Raw genomic sequence first — 12,266 nt, 5'->3', positions numbered from 1 at the left:
CATTACAAGTCATTCAACAAATATATACATATACAGACTTGTAAACAAAACAACTTGATGATTCAACCATCTTATGCCCTCGCGCCACTACCTGTAATACAAATAAAACTGAGTGGGTCAGGCTTGGGAGCCTGGTGAGCATATAGGGTTTTCAACCCACAATAAATAAGTTATATTTAATTTCACCAACCAATCACTATCCCGATTACCCATTCCCGTTATCCTCACTTTACGTCCCTAAAATAACATCTATCTCAAGGGACCTAATCTAGGATTTTCATCGGGACGGACATCACTGCTAAGGGGTTTCCTCAACAATAGATATCCTAAAGGCAACCATGAGGGGGATAGAGTACACCGATGAACACATCGTTCACAACACCTACAGGTTATGAACCTGCTAGCGTTCCACTGGACTGTCTAGAAAGAGTCCGTGGTCGTTATCCATACTCCGCTGAATAACTAGATCAACAACAACAACAACATCGAGGCCTCTCATCTGTTTATTACACACCAACTATCTACCCATGTTCTACCCAACATATTAGTAGATAAAATATATACTTTCATACATAGTTTGAAACCTGTATATCATTTTCATTCAATATATATTCCACATAACAGATGAGGCATACCACATAACACATATTTCATAGAAAACAATTCAAATCTATGAGATAGAATAAAGTGAATATCCATTCACGCATACAATCACAAAATATACACATAACAAGTATATCGTATAAAATACTTCATAGTTACTCGTTAGAAGAAAGTAACTACACCCTCACACATATAAACCACAATTTACTTAATACACTCAAACCGCACTTGTATTATTATCGTGTTTATGAAAGGTAGTATACACTCACTTGATCAGAAGACGATCGGACAGCACTACGACTTGCAGAAGTAGTAATCCTCAGCAGATCTGGAAGATCTTCACAAAAATCGAACTTCTCGCAGGCAGAGCTTCGACTCGGGAACCGCACTTCTCGGGATCTTCGGGATCTCGGGACTTGCCTCGGGGCTCGAGAATAATACCGGGGCTTCGGGGTATTTCTGGCACGCAAAACGATGCAAAACGGGAGAGAGAAGAGAAGAAATTGGCAAAAGACTCGGCTGCCTTCATATTCCTTTTATAGAGGCTGAGCCTCACACGTACGCGGGGCGTACAGGTCCGAAAAACGTCACTGCTTACGTATCCGAAGCCACTTGCTGCGATGTCGACACCTTCGGAGTACGCAGGGCGTACACGAGTACGCGGCGCGTACCTCGGATCAGATTGATGACTACTCTTCGGATAAGGCTTCCGATTTTTCAATTAAAAATAAATACAATTTATTTATCAAAATTCGGAAATTCATATCTTCTTCATACGAACTCCGTTTTCGACGTTCTTTATATCCACGCGAAGGTGAGACTACGCTCTACAACTTTCGTTTAGACTCCGTCGGCTAATTTCGACTTTATTTTTATTATTTATTTTTAATAGGCCGCGACAGAAAAACTTCGTTATAAATTCATAACTTCTTCGTTTGACGTCCGTTCTCGCCTAACTTTTATCGCTTCGATACCAAAAACGAGACCTTCGATCCTCGTTTAGAATGCTTCGGCTAAAAACCGCTCGATCTCAAATCGAGTATTTCAGGCTGCATACCGCTAAGTCGAAACTTTGATAAATCATAACTTCCTCATACGAAGTCAGATTTGGGGGTTCTATATATATTTGTAAACCTCGTTCCAACTACTACAACATTAACCAAAGATATTAAGTTCATTTTACACTTAAATTTTGACGCTTATTTTTATTCTTAATTAATCAGACCACATAATTAAGCAATTAAGCACAAAACACATAATACTCAAATAATACATTCTTATTATTTCAAAACGGGTTACAAAGGTTAACCTAGACTATTACATTGCTAAAAATGGCAAACCCGGAAACACAGACGTTACAACTAATACCGGTTCTCACATCGTGACCAATCCATGGTCACATCGTGAGGGTCGACCAGGTCTGATCCCAACAACTTGCTCCCGACTCAGATAACCCAGTCATGGACTTCACACTAGACTGACCTGAAGACGTAGGAATCACAGAGTCACGTCTTGAGTTCCATGAACTCAACGATTAATGGGCTTAATCTATGTCACGTCATTAGACCTTATATCTCATGTCGTGCCTTCAGTCTGAAACCAAAAGTCAAGGTTTGAAGTCCTTATTCCATTAAGCTATTGAATCTATCTCATCCAGAAGCTAAAGGGGAGCCCTAAGGTCCATAAAAATGTTTGCTTGATGTTCATGCTTGCACCATGCAAGACCAAATAAATTCTAGGTCAAAAAGTGGAAAATATGCATCAAACTCTCATGCATGACTCTGATACCTCACCAACTTCCACATCTAGACAATATAATGATCAAGGAACCCTTAAAATCCATAAAGTTGCTAGCTTTATGGATTTACTTTACTCAAGCATGCTTAACATGAAGAAGTATGGACAAAACCCTAGATTTATCCATAATATGCAATAACGTTTGAACCTTTGTTACTTACAAAGCTCCAACAACAAGAAGAGATGTTGATGATGATGATGCTACTTTTCCCACTCAACCATTAGAGCACTTCTTTCCTCTTCTTATCTCCTTCTTCAAGCCAGAAAATGCACCAAAAATGACTAAGGACCTGAAGGATGATTGATACTTGGGTTTCTGGAGGCTTAGAGTGTGAATAAGGCTGAGGTTGGACAACCCTATCCCTATTATTCCATTAAATACCAAAAAAGTTAGGGTTTTGGTCACCAGACCGCTCTCGCATTGTGAGCAACAAGGGCTCACGTCGTGAGACTTAAGGAATGCGGGTCAACAAGTCAACCTTGGTTTACGACGTGAGAGGCATTGCTCACGTCATGACTTCATCTAAATGCTAAAGAAAACCTCAAAAGCATGTACCTTAAAACTGAATGTTACAGACAAACCTAGCCCCTTTGTACTGTTGTTTTGAGCTTGAAAAGTGGTTATTGGATCCAATAAGAAGCTTTTGGCGGTGTTCATTTCTCTTGGTGATTTTCTCTTCGAGAATCGATATTCCGAGAAGTATTTGGACCTCTGTAAGTCTCCGAGTTCTAAGTTTTTTGCTTCATACTTTGTAAATCTGAGTTTATATGGTTATGTTGATCCCTTTGGTGGATGTTTGATGGAGTTTTGCTAACTCTGGGTTCAAAAGTCTTTTCTTGGGATATTTTGAACCCATTATGGTTTCAACGTTGAGACCTTGGCTCTCTTTAATGTTATACATGGAGTTGGTTGCATTTTTGGTTATTTTTTGACATAAGAATTAGAATTTCGTGCATGAGGCCTTCTTATGGATAAAGTTGGAAACTTTATCCATTTAAGACCTCTTTTAAAGGGGTTCTATGGATTTTGAACCACTAGTTTAAGGATTAAGATCTTATTTTATTAAGTTATTTTAGCCGTTAACTGCGGCGTAGTGATACGCAAGTCATAGCGGGAGTTACATGGGTCTAGACACGACTGCATTGTCATTTAGTTATCATGGCACGATCAAAGGAGCTGGTCATGATGAGGTGGTTGGTGAATGTTGATTGTTGACTTAGGTAGTTGACAGTCAGCCGTTGACTTTTTTTTACTGATTTGACTTTTTTTTTCAAACTTTCTAGGAATTGATATATAGGTTAAGTATGAACCTCTAATTTATTTCACGGTGGTTCGTGTTGCCAATTCTGATTCATCTAAGTCTTCTCACTATATTACTTATGTCATGATTTGATACTCTCTGTGTTGGATGCATGTGTATTACTATGATATTTTAGTATGCTTAGTTAGACATGTAGGGTCTTGATTATGGTTATGGATTGAGGCATATTTCTTGTTTACCTGTTGGCTCGTATGTTATGTGTATTCGTAGGCTGCTGACAAGATCGTGGGGTAAGTTGTGAGTCAAACAGTGCTCGGTTGGTTAATGTTAACATATCCCTCTAGGAATACATTAAAGATAACACAACTGTTATCTTTAGGACGACCTAGTTAATGGTCGCTAACCGAACTAGTTCGAGATCCATGTCCTCACCCTCGTGGTCTCACATTAGGACCTTGGTGCTTGGCGCTCTTGCGCCGAGGTCCAATTCCAGACAATAATCTCCGATCTATAATAAGCAAAACATAGTTGGTCACTTCCTAGGGTAATAAGTGTAACGCTCAGAGCGATGTCCTATGTCTCATTTGCAAAAATAGCAGATGACCACTAGTGACGCATGATCCACAAATGGGAATCCTCCACGTCCTATCTGCCCTAACGGCATAAAGGATACTGTTGGGATCATGCTCTGAAAGAGAAAAGTTTAAAGGAGATCCTTCTCCTTCAGGGGAAGGGATCACTTTCTTCTGAACAAAACCCAATCTCCATATTCCCACACATACACTCATACTAACTAGACGTCAGAGCTTCATCCCTGAGCTACCTCTTGGACATCGACTGATGTTCCTTCTTCATTGCTGTGATTACAAGGCTCAACCCAGTTAGAACCATCATGAGATGCCATTAAGCACCTAGCACATTTCACAACATTTGACGCCATTAGTAGGAATCGAACCCATAACCACGTTCGAGAGGTGGTCCTGGGACGAAACTCCAGCTGTCTAGTTAGCATGACTGTATGTGTGAGAATATGGATATTAGCTTTGGTCAGAAGAAAGTGATCCCTTCCCCTGGAGGAGAAAGATCTCTTTTATACATGTCACTTTTTCTGAGCATGATCACAATAGTAACCTTTGTCCCATCTTGACCAATAGGACGTGGAGGAGTCCTATTGGTGGATTGTGCACCACTAGTGGTTATCTGCTATTAGTGAAGAGGAGACAGATGACATCGCTATGAGCGTTTCACTTGTCGCCCTCGGAAGTGACCAATTGCGTTTTGTCTTATTATAGAACGAAGATTATCATATGGAGTTAGACCTGGGCGCGAGAGCCTGAAGCACCAAGGTCCTAGCGGAGACCACGTGGGCGAGGCCTGGGTCTGGCACTAGGCCAAACAACGACTGATAAGTAGGACGTCCTAAAGATAACAATTATGTTATCTTTATCGAATTCCTAGAGCGATGCGTTAACATTTGATGAAAAGATCAGGGCAGATCGTAAGTCAAAGAATACCCGGTTGGAATGATAATGGGATTGGAAGTGGCCTTGAGCTAAAGAGGCTTATTACTTGCATATATAGTTATTACTGTGATGTTTATGATTTTTTTGGGGGGAACTTACTAAGATTTGTGCTTATAATTATGGATTAATGTTTTCAGGTATTTCATATGATTGGGGAAAGTCTCTAGCTTGACTGCACATGCTCATCGTTGATGATTTTTTTTTAGATTTCTGCAGATTATGTTTAATACTTTGATTTTTGGATATACTGACTTTTGATTTGCAAACTATGGTTTTATGACTTGAAACTAATTAGATGAATGTTATTATTTCATCTCCGACAATACTTTATTTTTTACCTCAAAAATATATTTCTAGTATTAGAGGTGACAATGGGTTGGGTTGGGTCATAAATAGGTTGACGTGTTTAATTAAATATGTTTAACCAACCCAATCTGTTTAAGTAACGGGTTGAGAATTCCCAACCAAACAAAACGTTTTTAGTAAATGGTTTGAAATCGGGTTGACCTGTTTATTGTTTTTTCCAACTCAACTTATTTACCAAACACGTTAAACCTGGATTGACCCGTTTAGATTTTCATAAAAAAACCCATTAAAATCAAATAATCCATCAAATAAAAAAATACATACAATTTAAAAGCTATAATACTTGTTTAGGTTTGAAAATTATACAACAATAACTTTATAGGTCTATAAACACAAACACAAATAAATGTTTACAATCATAAAATATTATAAATGTTTAATTTTTAAATTCTATGCAATTCCATTATCCCTTTTACCAACTTGAATTCCGGTTACCCATGGGTTTTGATAAATAAAAAAATCACAATATAAATGATTAACTAAATAATAATACTAAAAAAATAGAAATTACAAAGTATTTAAAAATATTAAATGAGTTGGCGGGTTGTAAAAGAGTTAGAAATTTCAACGTTAACCAAACTCATTTAATTTTTTATAAACGGGTTAGACGAGTTGACCCATTTAATTAAATGAGTTTAAAATCTCAACCTAACCTTTTATTTATTGGGTTGGGTTCGGGTTGTTTTAACGGTTTCGAGTTGAGATTGCCACCCCCGTACTATATTATATTTTTATAACTTACATAGATTGTGAAATTCACCGTTCTACTATTTAGTTTTTAATAAATATATATTCAATTCTTTTTAATTACAATAATATTATAAATTATATTATCATAAAATTATAATTCTTTTTAATTACAATAATATTATAAATTATATTATAACAAAATTATATCAAAATGAACTATTTATATATATTTAAATTAATTATTAATTTTTTTAAAAAAATTATTAAATAGACAATGTTATATGTATAACACACTTTTAAACTTATATTAGCACACATTTTATAAAAATATTATACATAAAAAACTAATATATATTTATGTATTGAAATAAACTTTGTATAAATAATCAACTAACATATTTCGTAGGTTGATGTAAGTTTTTTTTTAACTATTATTATTATTGTTATTATTTTTAATTTTTAGTACGTTTATATCGAACAAAAAATTGTTGGAATTGACTATTTTCATTAATCGTCGTTTAGACCTCTATCGATGATATTTCTTTTGCAATTTCAATTGACACGTCAAGATAATATTAATGTGTGGTTTTTATGGCAAACTCTTAGCCAACGAGAGAGAGAGAGAGAGAGAGAGAGAGAGAGAGAGAGAGAGAGAGAGAGAGAGAGAGAGAGAGAGAGAGAGAGAGAGAGAGAGAGAGAGAGAGAGAGAGAGAGAGAGAGAGAGAGAGAGAGAGAGAGAGAGACTCCAACAATTCCATCCCTAAGAGTATGCCTTTTACAATGGCCATGAAAGTATGCTCATGAGATTATGAAGAGTGGTCACACCCAAGTCATTGGAACCCAAGCCATTGGAAGAGCGCTCCAACTCAACGTCATATCAATTCCACCACTAACTCACTAGAAATTGGAAATACTTACCACACCATAATATTCATTTTTTTAACATTAAATTAAATAAAAAACATAATTTAAAACATACATAAATATTTTAAAAACATAGAAAAATAAAACCAGATTTCATTAATTAAAAGCATAGAAATTTAAAATCTAAATTACTAAAAAAACATAAAACATACAAAATAAAACATTACATTACTTAAAAAACATAAAAACTTAAAACATAAAAAACATAGAAAAATATTTCTCGTCGTCGTTGTCGTCACCAGCCTCATCCGCATCGTCGTCACCGCCTCATCCTCGTTGTCTTCATTGTCATCCTGCCTTGGAATTGTATTTTCCATATGTGCTCGGTCAAATCGTGATGTAGATTGTGATGCTTTTCATAGTTTTGTATTTCCAAAACCCTTATGAAATATGCCGGGCTGCCAACTTGTATTACTACATGTAGATTAAGAATATCGTTCGTGGTATATGAACAAATAATCCTACACTCTTCTTCTATTATCATGTTATGTAAAATAATACAAGCAATCAACACCTTCGTCAATTTTGACCTATCCCATGTTTGTGCCGGATGTTTGATTATGTATCACTTTTGTTTGAGGACTCCAAACGCTCGTTCCACATCCTTCCTTGTAGATTCCTGTGCTAACTTGAACAATTCTCGTTTTCATTAGCCGAAAATGAATATGACTTGACAATTGTAGCGTACTCTGGATACAACGTATGACATATTTGATACTTTACCTTGCAACATATTGTTAAATAATGGAGATGCTTGGAGCACATTAAGGTCATTGTTTGACCCTACCATACCAAAGAATGCATGTCAAAACTATAGGTCCTGTGAAACAACTGCCTCTAATATAACAGTCGGCACCTCATGATCACCTCACGTGAATTGACCACACCACACGTTGGGACAATTTGCCCACTCTCAATGTGTACAATCAATGCTACCAAGCATCCCTGGGAAACCATGTTTAGCTTGATGTGCGACACATAAATGTTCCACATCACTTTTAGTCGGATATCGCAAATATATGTCACGGTAAAGCTCTATAACATACCCACAAAAAAGATATTTACAGTCTCGGCTCGTCCTTTCAAACATTTTTCAAATACTCATCTGATACGTCTGCGACTATGCTATATCTCAATTGTCTAAGAGTGACTGTATATTTTTGTATTGTAGTAAAACCACGTTTACCTCTAGCATCTCATCTTAATTGGAAAAACTCATAATTACGTTCAAAGTATCTAGCTATACGTAAGAATAAATTTATACTAATAAGAAAACATTCTTCGAATTTCGATGGATCATATAAACTATCAGGGGCAAAATAATCACATACCAAAAGTTCATTTGCCGTCTCTCGATTCCGGTGATCCATTTTCTACGCTTCTTCTCGACATTTGGACTTTCGCCTCTCATGTACCATGTTTTGTGCCGCAGACAACCTTGTGTGCAAAACTAACTCGTTATCAGAATCATCATCATGAAGAAGAAACTAAACCCAAAAAATTATCCTTCTCGACATTTTTTTGATAGAATGCTAGTTATATAATAGGGAAAATATCACAAATAGACAAAAAATGGGGGTGAATTTCTAAATTTAGTCATAAAATTTGATTTTTCCAGCTATAGACATACATTTCGCGGAGGACCCTCCGCGGAATGACGTCATCTCCGCGGAATGGATCTTGAGGGTTTTTTTTTTTTTTTTTTTTTTTTTTTTTATAAATATTCTTTTCTTCACATCGATTCTTCGGGGTTTATATTAATTCCCCAACTAATTATTTTTAAGTAAAAATTATAATAGTATGATAATTTTTTCTTAAAAATAATTAATTTGGGAAATGAATATAAACCCTGAAGAATCGATGTGAAAAAAAAAACACTAGAGATCTATTCCTCGGAGCTACCTCCGCGGAATGAGTTCATTCCTCGGAGTTAGCTCCGCGGAATGGATCTTTAGTGTGTTTTTTTTTTATACATTGATTTATTTACGATTTTGCAATTCCGCGGAGCTACAGTGGATTCCGCGGAGCTCCGCGGAATGCATGTCTATATCCGAAAAAAAAACCCATTTTTATGTCTATTTTTTGAAAACATCGACATTTTTTTACTATTTAGGTATTTTCCCTATATAATATCAAAATTAGTGATAACTACTTTGGATGCTACCCCAACAAATCATTTATTTGATAATACCAACCAGTAATTAAGTTTTTAGTTTTTAGAGCGACAATATTTACAGGGAAATAGAGAAAAAGAAGCACCGCAAGCATTAATCATGTCATCTCAATAATATATAGAGACTGTCCCTCCAACCCCTTTAGTCCACCCATCACATTCATAGACCTGTCTCTTTCTTTTTCCCTTTAGTCACGCTACCCAAATAGCCCCCACAAATTCCCTCATTTCCCCAAATTCTGCATCTTTTTTCTCTGTTTAAAACTTCAAAATCTTCCTCTCATCTGGGTAAATCCCAAATCTTCACAACAGTTAAAAAAAATGGACTCATCTTCTCCCTCACCCATCTCTTTACCCGATCAAAAACCCAAGAAAACCTTCGTGGACTCACTAATGGACTCCGCCACCACTCCCCACCGCACGCCGTCGTTCAAAGAAGACACTTACCATCTCCACAACCTCAAACCTTCAGAAAAGAAAGCCCTCCAAGAACTCAAAGACAAACTCACCACCACCTCCGACGACGACAATGCGTCCATGTGGGGCATCCCATTGCTTCCACCCACCGCCACCACGGAGAAATCCGACGTCATTCTTCTGAAATTCCTCAGGGCTAGAGACTTTAGGGTTCAAGATTCACTCAACATGCTCCTCAAGTGTCTTTCATGGAGGAAAGATTTCGGAGCCGACTCCATTGTTGAAGAGGATTTAGGGTTTAAAGAACTCGAAGGTCTGGTGGCGTATATGAATGGGTACGACAGAGAAGGTCATCCCGTTTGTTATAATGCTTATGGCGTGTTCAAAGATAAAGAAATGTACGAGAAAATATTCGGAGATAACGATAAATTGAAGAAATTTCTCAGGTGGAGAGTGCAAGTTCTTGAAAGAGGGATCAAGATGCTCCATTTAAGACCTGGTGGGATTAATTCGATTATTCAGGTTACTGATCTTAAAGACATGCCCAAAAGAGAGCTTAGAGTTGCTTCCAATCACATTCTATCTCTCTTCCAAGATAATTACCCAGAAATGGTTGCTCGTAAGGTACATCAATCACGCATAATTTGTATTTTTCTTTTATCTTGTTAAGTTTGTGCATTGATGGGTTGTACGTTACAACACCTTGACGAACACTAGTTCTAGGAAGTTGCAAAGCTTTGTGCGTATATTACCCAGAAATGGTTTGCTCGTAAAGTGCTTCAATTGCTTAATTTGATAATATTTCCCCCCAAAATGTTTTTTTTCTGTGTTTGTGCTTTAGTGAGTTGTATCGTACAACTCAATGATGCATACGGATTCTTGGAAAATCGAAAGCTTGTGCATAAATTATTTGCTCAATTATTAATGTACGCTATAGAATTGAACATTCCATGAAGTAATAGTCATTTAAGTTAGATTTTTAGAAAAATTGATACTTTTTGCATCAATGAGTTGTATTCTATCGTACAACTCATTGATGCAGATGTAGACGATCTAAGTCATAACAATGGATTTTCAGTTTTCGTTTAAATGGAAATTGGAAGCTTGTGCATCGTTGAATTCTATGGTACAACTCAGTGTAGCACATGACAGATAAAGTTGAAACCTTGTGCATCAAAAGAGTTGTACAATGTTGACGTAATGATTTGGAAAAAAGTGATAAAATATTACAAACCTGTGAATTATTTTTTGTGGGTTTTTTGTAAAATACAAAATTTTTATTTAACATTAATTTCTACTTTTTTGATATGGGTGTAGATCTTTATCAATGTACCATGGTACTTCAGCATGTTATACTCCATGTTCAGTCCATTCTTGACTCAAAGAACCAAAAGCAAGTTTGTGCTTTCTAAGGAAGGAAATGTCGCAGAAACCCTTTACAAGTTAGTATTCTTTTTCAACTTCAACTATTCCATTTCTGACATGTACAACTCTCACTGCATCATGTACAACTCAAATTGCACGATTTACAAGCCACTATAAAACAATGGTAGTTCACGTTTGTTTGCCTGTGGGGTGAACTGCATTCAAGTTTTGTACTCCATGTATGTTAGCTTGTACCAAAATACCCTTTTACAGTATAAAAATTAAAAACTAAATTTGATTTTTTGTATATTATATTTATAGGTACATTAGGCCAGAGGATGTTCCAGTACAGTATGGTGGACTGAGTCGACCCAGTGATTTGAACAATGGTCCACCCAAACCAGCTTCTGAGTTCACAGTCAAAGGTGGAGAAAAAGTTAATATTCAAATTGAGGGCATTGAGGTAATTTACCTATCTTCTTTACTTCTGTACCTTTTTTGCTTAATGGATTGGTAATAGTTGTAGTATAGTACCATTGTTGTAATTGATAAGGAAGGACCTACATCGACATATTACATATACAATAAACAATGAATCAATGATTAACTAGCTACTCCTTGCTTTGATAGATTGTACTATGTGCAATACATAAAGTAAACATATAACAACCACTAATGTACAAATGTTAATGCATGGGGTACAACTTGTGTAGGCGGGTGCAACCATAACTTGGGATATTGTGGTTGGAGGGTGGGATTTGGAGTATAGTGCTGAGTATGTCCCCATTGCAAATGGAAGCTACTCGATTGCGGTTGAGAAAACTAGGAAGATGGGGCCCACAGAAGAAGCGGTTCACAACTCTTACACTGCAAAAGAAGCCGGAAAGTTGGTTTTGTCTGTTGATAACTCGGTCTCACGAAAAAGGAAGGTGGCATCGTATAGGTATCTAGTTAGGAAATCGGGTGTTGTGATGTGAGTTTGTTCATTGTTGTTGTATGGTGTTTTGTTATGGTGTTTTTTTGTGGGATTGAGAGATTGTAATGAAGTAATGATGTTTGTCTACGTGATATGTAAGTTGTAAGTTGTAACCATAAAAACGGTTGTATTACATTTTGTCTAATTAGAATAAGAGTAGATTAATATTA

General features: G+C 36.4%; 1 protein-coding gene across 1 annotated transcript; it reads left to right on the top strand.

Annotated features, from left to right (window-relative positions):
• The first annotated feature begins 9,490 nt into the window (after positions 1-9,490).
• LOC111898237 (patellin-6) lies at positions 9,491-12,266 on the top strand. Its single transcript, XM_023894170.3, has 4 exons — positions 9,491-10,379; positions 11,073-11,197; positions 11,442-11,583; positions 11,834-12,266. Exons 1-4 carry the CDS (start codon positions 9,660-9,662, stop codon positions 12,095-12,097), a joined length of 1,251 nt encoding a protein of 416 aa, XP_023749938.1. The 5' UTR covers positions 9,491-9,659; the 3' UTR covers positions 12,098-12,266.

The sequence above is a fragment of the Lactuca sativa genome, chromosome 9, assembly GCF_002870075.4.
Source record: "Lactuca sativa cultivar Salinas chromosome 9, Lsat_Salinas_v11, whole genome shotgun sequence".
NCBI classification, from domain to species: Eukaryota; Viridiplantae; Streptophyta; class Magnoliopsida; order Asterales; family Asteraceae; genus Lactuca; species Lactuca sativa.
The sequence above is the reverse complement of the archived record's forward strand: the minus strand, read 5'-3'. Positions and strand labels throughout refer to the sequence as shown.